At 36.7% G+C, this 21,146-nt stretch overlaps 1 protein-coding gene across 1 annotated transcript in view; it reads left to right on the forward strand.

Moving 5' to 3' along the window:
* Positions 1–21,146, forward strand: part of LOC136257781 (uncharacterized) — a 119,843-nt gene that overhangs the window by 8,022 nt on the left and 90,675 nt on the right. Inside the window, exons 4-5 of the mRNA XM_066051090.1 lie at positions 5,503–5,598; positions 14,197–14,322. Of these exons, the coding sequence (XP_065907162.1) occupies positions 5,503–5,598; positions 14,197–14,322 (222 nt within the window). The remainder of the gene's footprint in view (positions 1–5,502; positions 5,599–14,196; positions 14,323–21,146) is intronic.

Consider the following 21,146-nt stretch of genomic DNA (forward strand, 5'->3'; position numbering starts at 1 on the left):
GGAAGCTACTACTATAGGACTTTCTCCTGGCAATGCTTCCACTAGCCATGTAGGCGCACTGTTAGTAGGGCTGGACGTCACTGTCATCACTTCTAGCTCGCTCAGTGGTGGAAGTTCTACTGTCCTTTGCAGTGCAACTGTGATTGTGGATACACCAGAGTCCGGTTTTAGCTGCTCGTTCATCTTACTTTGCAGTGGTATGGCACGTCCGTGCATGTGTAGTATTCGTTGCTCCGTATTGATGACGCACTGGTGTTTTTCCAAAAAGTCAAGCCCAAGTATCGCTTGCATGCTTAATCCTCGCGCCACCAAAATGTTGGTGCTGACTACTTGGCCTGGAAGTATGATGTCTATGGTTGCCACTCCCTGTACTACGATGGGGCTGCCTTCTACGCCTGCTAACTGGCTTCCTCCCCAAAGTTGTAGCGCAGTTTCTTCGCCACTGTTGTTCACCGATAGCTGCTTTCACGTTTCATTATTAAGCAAGCTCACAGAAGCACCCGTATCTAACATGAAACTAACACGTACCTCCGAAACAATACCAACAATATGGTACGCTTTGGCGGGGTTCACTGCCAGCAAATTAATGACATCATTGTTACACACAGTACTAAGTGAAAATTCTACATTACTATCTATGCTATAGTTATCTATATCAGGTTTATGGGTCAATTCAGAGCCCTCGTGTGCCTGACCCTTAGCACTGAGGGCTGCTAGATTCCTGACGTACGGCCGGTAGCACACCCCCTAGCATAATGGCCTTCAACTCCACATTTCCTGCATATGATTGGCTGCCGTGGACCTGTTGCTTCTTGCTTCTTGGATGTGTTCGCGGTCGGTGGCAGGTACGGGGGAGAACTTTTGTCGCGACTTTTGTATTCCACATGAGAGGCGATTGTATTCTCAAGATGCTCCATCCTCAATGATAGGGATTTCAACAGCTCCACTACAGCGTCCTGTCTTGCTTGGATCGTTGCGATAGAAGCATGGTTTCCGTCTTCTATGTTTATCAGATGATGACGTCACTGCTGCAACTTTGTGGCCAGGTGTTAATGAGAGATGAGTCTCCGCCTCCAGCATATACGTTACGGCTTCATTCAAATTTTTTGGACGTCGTTGGCGAACTGATAAGGCGATCGTTGGCTTGTCAATAAGACTGAGGAATCGGCTTAGTGACAGTTGCTCCCTTGCCTTATCATCCAGATCAGGGAAAGCTCTGTCTGCTAGGCTATGGAGGTTGTCCACCAAGTCACCCCACGATTCTTTGTCCAGATGTTTCCTGGCATGAAATTCGGCAGCATAGAGATCTTGCTTACAGCTGGGTTCAAACCGCTCATGGAGAGCTATTTTGGCGTTTTCATAAGTGGACTTGGCGTCTTGATTGAGACGTTCCCACGCAGTCTGGGCTTTTCGCGTCAGCCGGACGTGTAACCAGAAGAGCTTTGTTCCTTCATTCCACCCGTTTATCTGCGCCACGCTGTTGAAGTGGGCAATCCATTGGTCCCAGTGGGTACTCTGATCCCCATTATAAGCTTCAGGCATTATAAGTGGACGACTAACAGGGTTACGAGTACCTTCTTGATCTTGGGCACCATCGCCAGTGACGACGCTATTAGATCCAGTAGACATTCCGGTGGTTCAAGTACAGTTGATTAGTGATTTTCTACAAGAAACAGTACGGCGAGAACAGTAGAACTTAGCAGGTGAAATAGCTGACCTCAACAGGTACCGTTATCAAACTATCTGTCACGGTACCACAACGTTTAAGCTTAGTGGTTGATCTGGTCAGCCAGTAGTGTCGACTACGCCAGTTGTAGCACAGGCCGCTCGGAGTCCACTAACTCGTGAAGATACAGTAAATGATATCAATCACAACAACAACAAAATCAGTGACACACTAACTCTAAGTACAAAAGGATGTCCTAGAGTTACAAGTGTTTATTAGTGGCATGCAAGTTGTTAATACCTATACAAAGATCTGTTAGTTACAACATTACTGTAGTGCATAATATTATAGTAATCACAGTATTACACAATCTTAATCTATATATATATATATATATATATATAAAGCTGAAAAGCCATCCATCTGTCTGTCTGTCATGACGTCCAATAATTTCCTTGCCACTTGAGCTACATTGCTGTTAAAACCACAGACAAACAGCCATAGCATTAGGACATAGAACTGCTAACTCAAAGGTCCAGGGTTTGATTCCTGCCTGTGAAATTTTTTTCTCATTGCTACATTTCGTGATAAGTTTTTCATGTGTTACAGTAGATATTGATAATGCTTACTCAGCAATATGTGCATGTATCTACTCGATTCACAAGTGAAATGAAATGCTAATCATCTGGCTAATTCACAAAGTTTATTGCAAGCTTCTACATGCTTTCCTTCATCCACTACAGCACATTTAAGACCGTGATGCAGAGAAAATATCTCTGCATTCCATTGCGAACTACTGGTCAGCTGCTATCACACCTCCCTGAAGTTGTGGTGGTTTGTGTAGGATGTGGGCTTGAATCCTGCTGAAGGCGTAATTTTTTTTAAATTTTATGTACCTTTTTGTACACACTTTTTCTGATCTAACTATTAGCCTACAGTGCATATACTTCACAGCATATGCATAACTGTTGGAAAAGTATATAGTAGCATGTTTGATAGGTATAGGGCAGGCATGGGCAGGCCTTTGGATGCATGTTTGTTTGTCAGGTGTACCTGTATCATAGTGGTTAATGCTTAAATTTTACTGACAAATATAACAAATATAACCTATACTGAACTTGTATATATACCACACATGGGAATAATTAAAAGTATAGTATAAAGTCATGGATGTCGAATATAATATGCTCAGTACTCCATTACCATGTTTGAATACATTAGTAAAGCAGAAATTTTTGTTATTTGAACCTGTATAGAAACTTCTGCACGTTTCTTAAATACATGTACAAAATTATATCCTTAATACTGTTGTCTTAGTTAAGCTATACATACGTATGTACTGTAATTCTGTTATTCAGTATATTTGTAGGATGACATAAAGCTTGTGATCAAAATGAATAGTAATGCGTGGTTCTCCATTCTTTAATCTGTGAATTTTAGTTAATGTGGAAATGGTCCTGCACATAGGGTAGGTACCAATACTAGTTAAGTATAAGTGGAATTATATATTTGAGTAAGGGTTATAGAACAAAAGTAATGAAACAAGGAAGACACATATTATGTAAACCCCAGTTAGTTATTCTAGTGGACAGTTAATTTCTATTTTCAGTCATATATTATGTATATAGACTGCAAATATTAGTAAGTATGATAGTACTTAATAAGTAGGGATCGGTAAGAAATCATATGGTTTCATACACTTTGAAAATAGCCTTGCAATAAATTTTATCTGAAAAACCAATCAGTATACTACTGTAATGATGCTGTACCTTGGTTAAACAAAGCGAAAAGTTGAATGTTTTAATGTACAGTGATTTTTTAAAAATTCACCTGCATTTCGTTCCTTAATACATAACCCATTAAATCACTTGATGTAAAAATACTCTGATATTCAATTGTCTACCTGCCTGCCACGTAAGACCTGGTAGCACTAGGTATCTGGCTTCAGAAATTTCAAACAGCCAAGGTAATGATGGCGGATACATCAATCTGTTGTTCTGATTATGTTTTGTCCACTGCACCATGATGTTCACTTTCATCATTCATTGACCTAGCTACCTTGTTCTTCCCAAAGGATAATTGATAGTTATGGCATGCATCACTGCCTTAACACGTGATTTTTGTACATGGTTTTTATGAAGTGTGAACATGTATTATAGCTAGCTAGCTAGACATAAAAGTAAACAAATTAAAAGGAAGTAGGGATCAATTTAGTACACATGCTACAAGAACTAAGGAAACAAACTCAAAAACATTACAACTGAAATGAGAATGATCTATGCAACAGAAAGTTAGGATAGGTTAGATAGCTACTTGCTAAAATGATACCCATTTTAATGCTAACGTTTGGCTACCATCTTGAAATTAAACTAACCAAAAGTATATTATATACTACACACAAATCACCCTGTTCAAAATTCAGCCTCACCCTGTAGAGAGTTCAGCTACAAATAAATCATGCACCCTGTTTAGAGTTCAGCCACAAACAAGTCACCTGTGGAGAGTTTTGCTACAAGCAAGTCACCCTGTTCAGAGTTCAGCCACAAACAACTCACCTGTAGAGTTTAGCTACAAAAAGTCACCCAGTAGAGTGTTCAGTGACAAACAAGTCACCTGTAGAGATTTCAGCTACAAACAAGTTATCTTGTGCAAAGTCCATGCCAGCCACAAACAAGTCACCTGGAGAGTTCAGCTACAAAAGTTATACGGTAGAGTGTTCAGTTACAAACAAGTCACCCAACAGAAAGTTCAGCTACAAACAAATTACCCTATGGAGAATTCAGCTACGATCAAGACCCTGGTAGAGAATTCAGCTACAAACAAGTCACCCTTTAAAGAGTTCACCTGCAAATAAATCACTCTGTGGAGAATTCAGCTACGAACAAGTCACTCTGTAGAGAGTTCAGCTGCAAACAAATCCCTTTGTGTAGAGTTCAGTAATAGATAAGTTACCCAGTAGAGAGTTCAGCTACAAACAAGTCATGCTGTAGAGATTTCAGCTACAAACAAATCACCCAGTGGAGAGTTCAACTACAAACATGTCACCATGTAGATTGTTCAGCTACAATAATTCACCCTGTAGAGAACCCAGCTACAAACAAGTTACCTTGTAAAGATTTCTGCTACAAGCTAGCCAAGTTGTGAGCCAACCTGTAGGAGAGAGCATATATGTGATAATTTTCAAACAATTTTTGGAAAAAAAAATCGTTAATTTAAAAAAATATCCACATAATTTAGCTTTTGATCTCTTCCTCCTTCCTGCAGAAAAGAAAAAGACAAGTAAGCTCCAAAGCTGGCTACAGGCCGGCTTTGAAGTACACGAATACGAAACAAAGTGATATCTATACCAAAACAGCCAAGCTGTGAAAAACAGGTGTGGCCAAGTAATGGTTGTTATGGTAGGTTAATGGCAAAAATTTAATAAAAAGCATTCTGGTGCCGAATCCTAGAGAAATTTAAGAAGGTAACACAAATTACAAATTCACCTGAATTGTCATTATTAAAAATTTTACCATTAACCTACCATCACAGCCATTTCTTGGCCACCACCTTTGATTTCACATCTTTTTCCACCCTGGCTATTTTTGGGGCCACACCCATTTTTCACAGCTTGGCTGTTTTGGTATAGATATAATTGTATAGTAAAACTTTTGTATAAGGTTCACTATTGCACCAACATTATATAAACACTACTAAGTTATTTGTAACCTGGATATGTTCATGTGGTATATGATTGATAGTTAATGTCAATAGATAGTTATATGGTTGCTTTGTTGTTGGTGACTCTTAATTTAACACTGAATTTACAATTTGTGCTTGATTAATTGGTCTTTTAGCCATTTGTGATCAAGGATGTTCCAGTAATGGAATCTGCATATCTCCAAATTTTTGTAAGTGTGAAAATGGATGGACTGGGCAGGACTGCACTACAGGTTTGTTAAATTGAAGTAAAAGTTTTATTTTACACATTTTGTAACTAAATTCCCTTGCATTAATTACTGCTCAAAGAGGGTGTGCATATTTTAACTGTAACAAAAGGGAAAGTATGTGTTTTAGTAAGACATGTAATCACTTTTGTCGTGAAGGTTTTTGTGTTGCTGAAATGTGTACTTCACAGGTTTCAATATTATAATAGTCTGAATCCTACTAAACGTGTCTTGATAAAAAGAAAATCCCACTTAATTATACATGTACCAACTCTGGTCTGTTAACATCAAGACACACAGTAGTGTGTCATGTGGCCCAAGAAACCGGCATGCCACACCGTGAGTATATTGACAGGAAGAAAGAAAATGCAATTTTCATGCATACATAGCTCTGTACTGCCTTTATGAAACAAGGTGATTTTTTGCTGTGAAAATGCCCTCTACCATCAGTAGTCCACATTCCAAATTTGAACAAAATTGCTTCAAGCATTCCCAAGACATGAGACTTCAAGAATTGGCTTAATTTCCTTGTTTTTTCTTCTTGTTTTTCTTCACACTTACAAAAGCTGCCATAAAATGCAAACGTTTTATCCGATTGTCTTGAAATTTGGTACACAGAAAGGGAGAATAAAGGCACATGTTTGGCTTGAATATAAAAACAATCAAGGAGTTACATGAATAACCAATTAATTATGAAACTAACACCAATATGTTGTCACATCTACAGGATAAACCACTTATGGGAAGAAGCTGAAAATTGGTATGTAACTTGGATAGGTTAACAATTAAACCTCAAATTGATGCAAATTGAACTAAATATGATAAAGATTAAGGCTCAAACAAATACTGGTTTACTGTATTCGAATATTCGCTCAGCTCTAACGAAATTAGTCGAATAATCGGTGTAAGGTTTCATTGCAATTCAGTAATTAAGGTGGCCACTACCAAGAAGCCTACAAATAACCACAAACAGCTTTGTGGCTTCATATGAATAACTTTACTAAGAAAGAGATGCCATAATTCCCTTTCTGAAAGGATTATCACAGCGATGCTGTGATAGAAAGTGATTGTAACAAAGTAGAAGTACCTGGAGTAAGCCACAAATCCGTACGAAGTATTGCGATTCACCGTGGAATTAGTACATCTTCACCAATTAGTGGCTGCCTAATTCTATTACTACTCTTCGCTTTATCACCATAGTCCTTTCCCTTTTGTTACTTTCATTAGCACTGTCTTCCGTTTCATTAATACTGACAGCTAATCACATGTCACCATATAAATGATCACGTGCGAATAATCGTTTGTTAATTTTATTATTCGGCTACAAAGCAAACGAATATTAATCCGAATATTCGGCTAATCGTTTGAGCCTTAATAAAGATACAGTACAAAAACCAACGTTGTGTAAAAATAGACAAATTCCATAATAAGGCTTTATAGCGTATAGAAATAACATTGCCCCTAGCAACCTGAATTTCCATTATTTTTAGGTGATAACGTCTAAAGTAACTTCTCCACATTTTGAAAGGATAGCATATATATATATAATATATATATATATGTCATAAGATATGGCATTTTGAAAATTGTAGTTTTCCCATACATATCTATGTGAGAGGGCTACAGTTGCCCCTTCTGGGCAATCACAAAAATGAGGTATTTCAAAGTATGCAAAAACTAAAAATTCAAAAGTACATATATCTCAATATTACATAATTTGTAGGTGTGAATGTAAACAATAATCTCTCCAAGTTTTAAATGTATTATAGTGTATATAGGTGAAAAAGATATGATCATAGATACTACATCTTGAATCCCATGATTTGTGTGATTACTGAGAAGGGGCAACTGTTGTCCCTCTCATTGACAATGTATGGGAAAATTGCAACTTCAAAATGTTATATATCATGACTTATTTATGCTATCCTTTTAAAACTTCGAGAAGTGACTTAAGACATTGACACCTACAAATAATGTAAAATTTAGGTTGCTAGGGGCAATGGTTCATTATTATGAAATTTGTCTATTGCACGATTGAAATTTTCCCAATTGTTTGTCATACCTACAAGACAAATAACTCAGGTGAATGAGTTGTATAGATGGATTAATCATCTTAGAAAGGCCCTTCAGTGGTTTAGAAGAATCAGATGTAAAGCCATTGAGTAATACTATGAAACGAACTACATGTAGCAAGTGTGAGTTCGAGATACTGTAATAGTGCAGTCATCCATCAGCTAAGAAATAAATTAAGAAAGTGTTCTGCTATTGTACAAGTCACCTTGTAGAGAATTTCAGTCTGTTATAAGTCACCCTCAATAGAGTTCAGCTACAAAAAAAGTCACCCTGTGGAAAGTTCAGCTACAATCCAGTCACCATGTAGAGAGTTTAGTTACAAACAATTGAAATTACCTTGTAGAGAGTTCATCTACAATCCATTGATCTTATATAGAATTCAGCTACAAACAATTCACTCTGTAGAGAGTTCTGCTACAATAATTCACCCTGTAAGAGTTCAGCTTCAGACAAGTCAACCTGTAGAGAGTTCAGTTACAAACAAGTCATCTACAAAGGAATTCTGCTTTTGATCTCTTCCTCCTTTCTGCAGTAATGAAAAAAGACAGGTAAAAGAAGCTCCAAAGCCAATCACAGGCTGGAATTGGAGTATACAAATGGAAAAAGAAGTGATATCTATATCAAAACAGCCAAACTGTGAAAAAGGGTGTGACCCAAGGCTGAAAAAGATGTGAAATCCAAGGTGGCAGCCAAGATTGGCTGTGATGGTAGGTTAATCGTGGCAAAAATTTTATTAATGACAATTCATGTGAATTTAGTGCCGAATCCTAGAGAAGGTAACATTCACCTGAATCGTTGTTATTGCCATTGGCCTATCATCACAACCTTTTCTTTGCAGCCGCCTTGGATTTCACATCTTTTTCTTCTTGGGGGCCACACCCTTTTTTCACAGCTGGTATAGATCCTAGAAGTAGAAGTAGACAAGTAGACCCTAGACAGACAGCTACACTTATACACTATCTATTCATAACCTTGTCTTTTTCAATAACTGCTCCTGACCATCTGTTTATCTATAATTAAATTGCATGAGCCTTGGAGATGTGAGGAGGTGGATTGTGGTATCAGAATTATCTAGGACAGGTTGGTGAAATCAAATGGCCAAAATGGATTTGTATTGGTGGAAACAGATAATTCATCAACAATCACTCTTTTTGTATGACAATTGAAAAAAGATTTATATTTACCCTCTCCCCCCACTGACAGAATTTGAACATTGAAAAGGTTTAAAAGTTACAACAGTTATTCAGTTTACTTGTTTTAAATATCTGTAAAAACCTATTAGGATAACAGTACACTTATTTAAAACATAATACACAGACTGTAGGGCCAATTGTCCTACAGACCTTTAGCACTTGTGCTGTAAAGCCTTAAAATAATAAAGTGAAGTGTAAAGTGTTAATAATAATAATAATAATAAAGCTACATGTAAAGCTAATTACTGCAAGAAGTGTGATGTTAAAGACTACAAGTTAATTATTGACCACTAAACTGGCAACACCGAAACACCCAGTTAATGATAAAATATTGGTTCGACTTGATCTGTTGTAATTATACTCATTATAATCCTATCTGGTAACTGCCATATGCTAGATATAGTGCACTGATTGGATATTATATGTGACCAAATGCGACCGAATCTGCAAGAATCCCATATGTTAGTGCAATCCCAATTAATTTACAGTAGAATGCAATGAGCACAATGGGCTAAATCTTTACGAAATTGAAAAAATTCTGTAAATTTTAAGTGCTTGTTTCACAATGAAGAAAAATGATAACAGCAAAAGTATGATAGCATCACGATACCTAGGCCTGCATCAAATATGCCAGCATAATAAAAACTGGAGTGTTATGCCAGCATAATGCTAGCGTATTAGGTGGATACTTCAAACTATGGAGCTTAATTCTATGAAAATAGATCGATACTCTCTAATAGAGCAGTCAGTGGAAACTGCAAACTCACTCAACTGCATTGTACATAGCTCCTAGGATCAGTACTCTCTAATAGAACAGTCACTTTGTAGTGAAGTACTCTAATAGTAGCATTCACTGATTGAAATATTCCAACATAATGCTAGAAGCATAATGTAAGCATAATGGGAACACTGAAATAGCATAATAGGTGGAAATTTCTGAAAGCATTTTTGGACAAAATGTTGAGCATATTTGACTCAGGCCTAATGATATGTACCCAAAGCAATAAGAGTTTGAAAATTTTTGTTTCGTGTCAGTACTCTTAAGGAGATGGAAGATACGAGTTTTAGTCTGCTTCACATTGGATGAGCTGTTTGTTATCATTTTTTCTGATGTTTTTACATAGTAAGGGCATGGAAGACAAAATTTACCCAGCAATGAATTTGCTTGTTACAGGAGAATCTGACGGTGCAAGTTGCTTCTTAGTATAGGACTGCATTCATAAATAATGACCTTTTGATTAAGTACTTGTAGTTTATTGTCTGTATTATCACAGTGCAATTCAACTTTTCTGTTGTTTCCAGTGTAGCACTGTAACTTCAAAAGTACTTGGTTTCTAGAGCTGAACTTTAGTTGACAATTCCTTTGGCTATCTGGATAAAGAAAATGTGCCAACGTGTGGAGTTCTTGCAGATTCAGTCACAAATTTGCAAAAAGAGGTCTTCTATACGCATTCAACTTTGATGATTCATAACTTAGACTAAAATGCATAAGCTATCAACTTTAATTCTTTTAATTATATAGCAGATCTGGTTACATAGACAACTTTCATTGGTAATTTTCAGTTAGAAATGCTCAATCTTAATTGATAGAATTTTAGGGGGGCATGCACCAAGCATCAGACACTGCTGACCATTCACCACCTTTTCAGCTCTTAACTTTTATTTCCACCAATTACTGTACATCATACAATACTGTATCTGTAGTACTGTATATTAGGGGACATGAAGGAAGCTTGCACTTCCTCACAATGTAACCCACTAAGACTAGTTTCCATTTTCTCAAACTTATTTTTATGACTTATTTGTAGTCCAGACCTGGTATGTACTTTAGAGTTATAGTGACAAACAGGAAGACAAGCAAAACAATTGATTTGTACAGTTCATATATGGAAATTATATCACAGGCACTTATTTGATTGACCATAGCTATGTCACAAGTGTAACAGGCTACAGAGTTGCGACTTGTGTCATTCTGTTCACCTTGAGCTAGGGCACTTCACATTGAAACTGTTGTATACATTTTGTCAAAAGTATATAACATTTTGACCGTGAGTTACTAGTAGAATTTTTTTTTCTAATATGATATAAAGTGCATTAATAAATACCTCAGACCACTAAACCCTAGTAGTATAGCAGTAGCACTGAAAAAGCAGCACTTCAAGAGGTTGGAGGTTGGTATTTCATATGTACGCTGAAATGTATGGGCTTATTACGCTTGACTCACCAAAGCATGGTGAATTTTGGCACAATCGGATTAAATTTCACACCAACTTTCAGCTTCTAGAGTGCTCTAAATAATTCTGCCCCCCAGGACTTCCCCATGTGTGGCTTGGAATTGTCATAATAATTGAGTTGTGTGCAACCATTAATATGAAATATATGGGGTTATTCCCAATCACCGGACTTTAGTTTATATGTGACCGGATTTCATATAACCTGGCTTCACACACACAAAATCAAATGTACATTTTTACCAGAAATGGATTGCTGGTCTAATACAGTGGTTTCTGCAGCAGCTTTCTTCCAACCCTGTCAAAGCCACGAGTGGAAGATTGGCACCATTAAATGGTCATGGCTTTGTTGTAATGGTGTGTAGTGAGCTGGGACTTCACAGAGAGCTCACCAATAGTGTTCTCAATCAATTTGGAGTGATATTACAGCCATGGAGGGCCCAAACATGGCTTCTGGATTCCATTTGTCTTCTTATACTCCTATATTAAGCCCATCTACCACCCACCGTCCCTATTACTACCACCTGTGATATTATTACCCACTGGAAAAAAGCTGCCCAAAACAGGCCATATTTTGGGTATCAGAAACTTATACACCCACACAGTGATAGCTAGCAAATAGATGAATAATTGGTGCAAATTTTGTTTGCACAGCTGTAGGCACTGGGAATTTACTACACAATGATTACTTAAAATTGCCATATTTCCTAACGAAGCTTTGTGCGTTGAAACCGGGTTTTGTCAAATTCAGTCACATATAAGCAAGCACTTCCTGCGATGAAAGTGTATTGAAGAAAAGAAAGCTGAAGGTTATATGATGATATTTCATCCGTGTTAGGTGGAAAACTCAAATACGTAAGGTGTTATGAGATGTAGGCTCCGGCCTATTATGCCCAAATTTTTAGCTATTATGCTTTTGAGCATTGCTCAAAAATTAAGCCTATTATGCTCAAAATTATGCTTTCAAAATCAAAATTATGTTCTAAAGCTGACTGTTTTATTAGAGTATATCAACCTTTCCTGACTGCTGTATTAGAGCAAGTGACTGCTCTATTAGAGTATCTTGATTTTATTTCTGCAAAGTGTGAATAACCATTAAAAACGGTTTAGTAAGTTATATTACATGTTTTTAAATATGAAACGCACTAATAATACTATTGGCAGTGAATATTTGCTTTCTTTCAGGTGCACATATTGCGTATTTTGATTAAATTTTCAAATATTGTCCCTATTATGCTGGAATTATGCTTGATGCTTTTGGTCACCTATTATACTTTAAGTTATGCCGGTATAATTGGCCAGTGCCTAATGAGATTTTCTACTTTTTGTAAAAAAACTGTGTTTTCTGTGCAAATTGTATTGAAAAATTGATATAATTACGAGTTATTTGGTATATTTGACAAAAATCTTAATTGCATCAAGCTACAGTTTATAGGCTGTTAAAGCTTAGAAGCAGTGAGATTATATTACGTTTTACTGCAATATTGACAAACACGCATAACCCATGTTTGCTTTGCCTTTGTGGTACAGAAACCGAACAAAGATATTCTTACTCTCCATGAAGAGGACAATCCATTATCTGCAAGACATGAGTACAGCTTTACTTGCAAATTGCTTGAGTCTACTCATGACTCGAGAAAACAGTGCGAGTGAGTGCAACATTGCATGTGAGCGCTACTGTATGTAGTTTACTTATGTTTTATTGGAAGCCCATAAGTGCATGCTGATTACTAAATACAGGTAAACACAATATATATCAGTTTTGCTCATTTTTCAGCAATGTTATGCAGTTTAAAAATGATGCATTAAATGCACCTCCAATTAATAAGCTGCATAACATTGCTGACAAATTAGCAAAACTGATACATATCATATTTAGTAATTGGCATGAAACTTGTGGGCTAATAGATTTAATTAATCCTTAAACACACACGAAACCTTTTAAGGGAGTAAGCCTTAAACACGCATGAAACCTTTAAGTAAGTAAGCCTTAAACGTACATGAAACTTTTTTTAGGGAATGCGTGCTTACACTAAACAAGCTTATAATGTGAGGCATGGTAGCTCTTTCCTAACTCTATTAGCCTAAAACCGAAAGGAAGCTTATTCATTGGCGTACTGTACTTGGAGATAGCTAAATAGCCACTGTAACAATTGAAACTTACTTGTTATGAAGTGTTGAAGAACAGTGACTGACTTTTTGCAACAACGTGTTCTTTGGTTGCCGTATTGTTTAATTATGTGAGCTACTGTACCAGTATATATAGCCCAGTTTGTTGTTGAATGGTGATTTGACTATATATTACTGGTTTGCAATGATTTTTACCAACTGGCAAGGAATTATTAATCACTAATGTATGTAATGGAAGTTTGTGCGGGTTCTTTGTTGAAATTTATTTTCATAGTGAGTTTTATTTATTTTCATAGTGAGTTTTATTTATTTTCATAGTGAGTTTTATTTATTTTCATAGTGAGTTTTAGTTCTTATACTTTGGTTGTAACATAGGCTGAGCTATTGTGACTTCAAGATTGTAGGATGCAACATATCACAACAATGATAACTATCGCAATGTTATAAACTTTTTGTTTATTTTAACAAACTTGTGCACAACTGCAGTTGTTCACCACAATTATGGCCATGTGTAGATACAGTTTAATACAAACAGTATAATGAACAATGGTATCCTTAGAAATTCAATAGTTTCTAACAGGTAAACTTTTTTAACTAGTAAGGTTTATTCACACAGCACACTGTTTAAACAGATGCATTGCTGTTGTAATGGGAGCACATTGAATTGTAATGTTCTTGCATGATGTTAAAACTGATTTTCCAAAAGTGGTAACAATGTTGATTCTGGGATTAATCACAAATCACAAAGCCATACAATGAATGCTTCAAAGGTTGCAGCACTTTGTTTACTATATATGATATCTCGGATAGGATTCTGGTAAACTCAGTCAAATTTTAGGAGTGTGTTACAAGCAGTCATTATCTTAACATTAAGATATTTGGTTGTAAGAATACATGGGTTTGTGTAATACATACATACACAGATTCATGCATACATGTATATATTACTGTGTTATGGTGCTATAACTGTGCTGCAGATGTTAATGAGTGCTACAATAAGTCATCATGTGGTGATAATCAACAATGCTTCAATGAAGAAGGGACATATAGGTGTGAATGCTTAGATGGTTATCAGCTTGACTCAAACAATCAAACCTGCAAAGGTAAAATGCATCTAGCATACGTAATTATACATGTTTAATATATGCATAAGTACATACATACAGTATAATTCATATTATGCGACTGGGTCTGGGAAAACCGGCCTTATCGTCCAGGACAGCAGATTTGATTTTTTCATCAAGAACACAAATGAACTATCAAATTTCACAAGAATCAACTAGACTTGAGTGGTCTGCTTTAGCTGGCTGCTTTTCCCAAGCACAGTGGCAATCTGTACTAGCATCCTGGAGCCCTAATGGAGCTCTGGTCAGCCTGGAGATGGCTGTATGTAACTGTACAGCTCTGAGGTGTTGAGTAAACACCTATGCTGTGAATGTCCTTTCATTTTAACCAGTTTTGATACCTGAATGGCCCATAACTTGACCTAATTCATCCCTAGCCTCTTTCCCACCTTCTGGCTCCTGCCACCCACCCTTTTTGGAGCTTGCCCGATACAGTCAACATCAAGTTAAAAACTATCTAAAATGGTGGGAAACTTAGCTGTTGGCTACTTGTACAGTGAATGCTCTGAAAAGTAAGGAATTGGCATAAAACATTTAAAAATTAGCTTCAACAATTGGCAAGCTACAACACACTGAATACTTAAAACTGGCATTTCTCAATAGTTTTAAATAGGTGATATTACCGGTTTTCCCTGACTAGGTCACATATGTATATGTACATGTATAATATCCATGTAAAAACAGCCAAGCTGTATAAAAAGGGTGCGTCCTTCAAAAGCCTGGGTGAAAAAAGTTGTAAAATCAGGCTTGGCTGTTTTACATGGATTTCACTTCTTTTTGTATTTTAAATTCCTTCAAAGCCAACCATTGAGGCTCGTTTTTACACAAATCTTTGTTCTTATCTACAGAGATATAAGACAAACTAGCAATACAAAAAATACCTAAATACTGAATCTGATATTAAAGCCAAAGGATCCATGTTAATATTGGTAATTGCTACATAATTTTATGCTTGCTTGTTCATGGCTATGGCTATATTATAAAGTTGTAACAATTATAGTGCTTGTATTTATTTGCAATTATAGTGTTTTATAACAAGTTCCTTCCAAGCTAGGTTATGCATAATATTATCTAATCCAAAACAGCCAAGCTGTAAAAAAAAGTGCAGCCCTTAAAAAAGCTATGGTGAAAAAAGATGTGAAATCCAAGCAGGCGGCTAAGAAATGGCTGTGATGGTAGGTTAATGGTAAAAATTTTATTAACAACAATTCAGGTGAATTTTGGTGCCACTTGGTCTTGGCACAAAATTCACCTGAATTGTAGTTAATAAAATTTTTACCATTAACCTACCATCACAGCCATTTCTTGGCCGCCACTTTGGATTTCACATCTTTTTTCACCATATCCTTTTTGAGGGCTGCACTCTTTTTTACAGCCTGGCTGTTTTAGATTAGATTTCATTTCTTTTTGCATTTGTATACCCCAAAAGCCAGCCTATGGCCAGCTTTGGGACTTTTTAAACCTATTTTTTTCTTTACCACAGGAAGAAGAAAAGATGAAGCAGATGTTAAATACTTTAGTGAATTTATCAGTAAATGTACAATTTGTATATATAATTCATATATTTATTACAGAATTATCTACATGGTTGTTTCTTTGTAACTGAACACTCTACAAGGTGACTTCTTCTAGCTGATGTCTCTACAGGGTCACTTGTTTGTAGTTGAACTCTCTACATGATGGTTTCTTTGTAGCTGAACTCTCTTCAAGGTACCTTCTTCTAGCTGATGTCTCTACAGGGTCACTAGTTTGTAGCTGAACTCTCTACATGGTGGTTTCTTTGTAACTGAACTCTCTACAAGGTAACTTCTTCTAGCTGATCTTTCTACAGGGTGATTTGTTTGTAGCTGAACTCTCTACAAGGTAACTGCTTCTAGCTGATCTCTGTACAGGGTGAATTGTTTGTAACTGAACTCTCTACAAGATAACTTCTTCTAGCTGATCTCTCTATAGGGTGATTTGTTTGTAGCTGAACTCTCTACAGGTGATTTGTTTGCAGCTAAACTCTCTACATGATGGTTTCTTTGTAGCTAAACTCTCTACAAGGCAACTTCTTCTAGCTGATCTCTCTACAGGGTGACTTGTATGTAGTTGATCTCTCTACAGGGTGACTTGTTTGTATAGCTGAACTCTCTACATGATGGTTTCTTTGTGGCTGAACTCTCTACAAGGTGACTTCTTCTAGCTGAACTATCTCTTTCCGTAGTAGAACTCCCTACAAGGTAACTTCTTCTAGCTGATCTATACTACAGAGTGAATTGTTTGTTACTGAACTCTCTACAGGGTAATTTGTTTTTAGCTGATCTCTATACAGGTTACTTGTTTCTAGCTGATCTCGAATTCTCTTCAGGATGACTGCTCTATTAGGATGACTGCTCTATTAGAGTATCTCAATCTCGCACTTGCTACACCAAGTTGGATTTCATGTTATAACTCCGTGGCTTTAAGTCTGATTCTTCTAAAACATTGAAGAGCCTTTCTAAGATGAATACTCCATCTGTACAGCGATTTTCAAAGCATTACCCCAAGCGGTTTTTCTGGTAGGCGTGACAAGTAGTTGGTTTTTATTACCTAATCTTGATTGCATAATATTTACACACTGTTGGTTTTTTCGTTGTATCTTCATGGTTTTTAACTCGATTTCTTTCAAACCACAAAAGGTTTGAGGTTCAGTAGTTAACCTATTCACCCACCATTTTTCAGCTTCTTCCCGTAAGCGGTTTACCCTGTAGGCGTGACAACATATTGGTATTATTTTTCGTGAATAATCACTAATAACTCTGCCTGTTTATCGTATTCCAGCCAAAGTTGGTACCAAGATACGGTATGTGGAGTACTGAAGGTGGAGGGCGTGTCCACAGCAAAATTGTTTTGTTTCATCAAGGCAGCACAGAGCTACAGAGGTGCGAAAATTGTGTTTTTGTTCTTCCTGTCAATATACTCATGGGTGTTGCACACCGGCTTCTTGGGCCGCACGACACACTACTGTGCATGTGTCTTGATATTATTTGTCTATTAGTATTTTTAGTTTGTTGTGACTGTTCTATTAGAGTATTTCGATTTTTATGCAAAACGTAATATTATTAGTTGCAGTTGCTCAATTTTTAACAAAGCAAATCCTGCACCTTTTATGCTAGAATGCAATTTCCAGCCTGTTTTTGCTAACATAGCACTTATTATGATGATGACATTTGGCTAGTCATAATCATAGCGTACTACCCTGCCAATCGGTACCAATATGGCTATAATATCATTTTTGATTTGATTGAATACTAGAGAAGTTACAACAGTATTGTATAGCAGAGTTTATTTGATTGCTTTTGTAATACTCTAATAAAGAGCACATTTTTCAAGGGTTTCTAATAGAATGCACATAGAATGTTCTAGAACAATCTTGATTTTCCATTGGTAGATCTATGAAGTTTTACTATTGAATAGATTTTAGCTAGAATTTTCATTTATAATGTAGAAATTAAGTGAGGTGAACAGCTGTGAAAGCAGTTGCTCAAGGTCACACCAGCTGCTGATAGCTACATGATCACGTCTTTCAGACATGTATTATATCCAGTTATTGCACTCGTATTGGCTTTTGTGATTGATCACCCAGTGCTGGTTATCGATTCATTGATTTATAACTCAACAATTACCGTTCTTCCTTGTCAGAGCAGCATACAATACAGACAAACACACATAGCTAGCTAACAAGTACAAGACTTAACACATGGTCACAAAACAAATACATGGACACAAGTACAAAACAAAACAAATGCAACAACTTTAAACAACTTATTACAAAGATGATTGAATAAGTTACATGAAAACAGAAGAAAGAATGTCGTTAATAACAACAGTAAAATTCTCATCATTAGATAATTCATTCCACCACTGTGAGGTCCTGCAAAAAAATTGTCTCTGTAAAAATGGTATCTAGGCAGATTAACAAAGAAAGAGCATGCTCTAGTATTATTCACCCCTGGTGATTATTGTGCCATTCCTCAGGTCTCTAAAATAGCAAAGATACCATGGGTTTGTGCAATAACTGATTTAGACTATGGCCTGTGCAGCTCTAGTAATGGCAGCTTCCTGATCAAATTAGTGCTAAAATAACTCACTGATAGGCTTCCTAGATGAATACAATCATCTTTATGATGCAGCAATACTTTCTTTACACTCTAGCGATGATTTCTAATAGCTGTTGTGACTGGAATCCAGCAGAGCATGCACACATGACACACGTGACAAAAAAATTGGTACAGGTATTTAACCAGTTTAGATACTTACCCACGGGTATCTATTGGAGTTTAAATACCGCATTAGCGATTAACTTCAAAGCATACTATGTGTGCCATAGTCGAAGATAGTAATGCCTACCAAACAGAATAGATGGTTACAGTGGTATGCACCACATTCCATGAAACTAGCAATGCATCAAGCATAAAGAACGATGCTGCATGAAAGAGTCCAGTGGAAGCCACTGAAGATGCTGGTAGTGCTCTGAGATGTGATCACACTCGTGCAAATTCCTACAAAGATGCACTGCCCTATTCTGCATCCTCTTAAGTCTTTGTAATGATTCAGTATGTAGTGAAGTACCGACGCCAGAAGAGAATAGTTAAGATGAGAAAGGACAAGTGCTTCAGTCAAAATTTTCACTAATTTGGAACCAAGAACATTTCTATGACAGCAAATAATATACAAATAGTAAGACATTTACTTGCAGACTTGTGAGACATGGTGGTCCCAGGATAAATTATTATGATCAAATACTAGGCTGATATACTTCTGACTTGTAACAATTTCAATACAACATTATTGGAAGATTAGAAGGTCTCTGGTTACCCTGAACCACATCACTGTAGATTTTGAGTAATTCAATTCCATTCTACTATCAATTGCCCACTGATTAAGTAGTTCAAGTGCGAATTCATAATGTTAGCAGCAACTTCAGGGGTGTCTCCACTACAAATAAGAGTGGTGTCGTCAGTATATTGGAGTAGAAGGCTTTCAGTAATCTGATGAGGAAGATAATTCACATAAATTAAGCACAACAAAGCACCAAGTGCACTCCCTTGAGGTATTTAGCCTGCTATAAATTGGAAGTTTTACATATTAGCTGTACAAGGGGCATTTGGGCTTTTGCCTGATATATGCCCTCACTTGTGCTGTTGAGCATATATATCAGGAAAGACCCTCGTGCCAGTGTTATAAAGACACACTGTAGTGTGTCATATGACCAAGAAAGCTGGCATGCCACACCATGAGTACATTTACAGGAAGAAACAAAATGTAATTTTCATGCATACATAGCTCTCTGCTCCCTTCTTGAATTGGAATCATTTTTATGCTGAAAATGCCTGTCACCTTCAGCACCCCACATACCAATATGAGCAAGATTGCCTAACACAATCATGAAATATGAGCCCTCAAAATTCTGCTTAATTTCTTTGTTTTCTTATTCTTTGGTTAGGGGGCTCGGGTGACTTAGATTATTCTTTTCGTGCACTTTACAAAAACCATTGTAAAATGTAAATGCATTGTAAAATTAAGTGCACCAAAGCTCAATTTTCTTGAGCTTTGGTGTGCTTTAAGAACATATTGTGACAAAATCACATACCAAGTTTGGTGCAAATCTGATAAACAGTCATGATATGTACAATCAGTGGCGTAACTAAACTTTCACCGACACCAGTGCCCAGTGCAATAAGTTGAAGTTACATTCACAAGTAACGCTATTAAAGTAGTCGCATTATCGAAATGATAATTATTTCTAGAGGTGCTTTTGCTGCTAACCTGTTAGTTTGAAGGGATTTCACAATAATGAAAGGTAATATAGCTGTTTCGCTGCCAAAAATGTGCGCTGTTGTCAAGGTCTCGATCGATTATTTGGTAAAGTTGTCTTTTTCTATTACTCTATTGCTAATTTTGTGGGCATGACTTGATTGCTGACACCCAGGCCCAGGCCCGGGTAGGCCCGGGTTTAGTTACGCCACTGTGTACAATTATTTGCATTTAAAAGAACTAACTTGTTGTCACACCTACAGGGTAAACCACTTAATAATTGGAATGCATATACATAGGTTAACTATCATAGCTCAAACCTTTTGTGGTTTTAAAGAACTTGCATTGACAACTATAGAGTTATAAACCAAAAAGCAAACAACTGTAAATTGAGGGTCAAAATACTGTATTAGAACAATCACCACAGGGTACAAGTTATCAGCATTTGAACCAGGGTCCTCCATACTGAACACCCAAATCCTTAGCCACCAAGTGTATTTATATTAGGGCCATGTGAATTTTGGTCACAGATAATATACTATATATAAGAATAAAGACAATGTGTTACTGATGTCAAACGACGTAATGTATAAACACCAGCTTGCAGAAATCTTCAATTATGTGTGCACAATTGAGTACAGAAAGCCAAAATCCAAGCTCATAATCAGACATGGGGTCAAGTACATTTAAAAGTACTTAAGTAAAGTACAAGTACTTTTGAATTTTCCAAGTACAAGTACAAGTACTCCTGCAGCAATCAAGAGAGTACTTAAGTAAAGTACAAGTACATGCTGGAAGTACTTAAGTAAAGTACAAGTACATTTTGCTGTAGTAAAATATACACTGTATTCAGTGTATTGTAGTATGTAAGTGTGCCTAGAGGGGTTGATACTTTCAGGTTTTTGTCAACCATTCTCTCTCTTAAACTCTTAAAATGCACTGCCTTAAACAGCAGCATTGTTTTTGTTTGCTAGAAAGCTATGACATCATTAATCATGGCAACATGATACATAGTATGGTTGGGG

This window comes from Dysidea avara, chromosome 6 (assembly GCF_963678975.1).
Source record: "Dysidea avara chromosome 6, odDysAvar1.4, whole genome shotgun sequence".
Lineage (NCBI taxonomy): Eukaryota > Metazoa > Porifera > Demospongiae > Dictyoceratida > Dysideidae > Dysidea > Dysidea avara.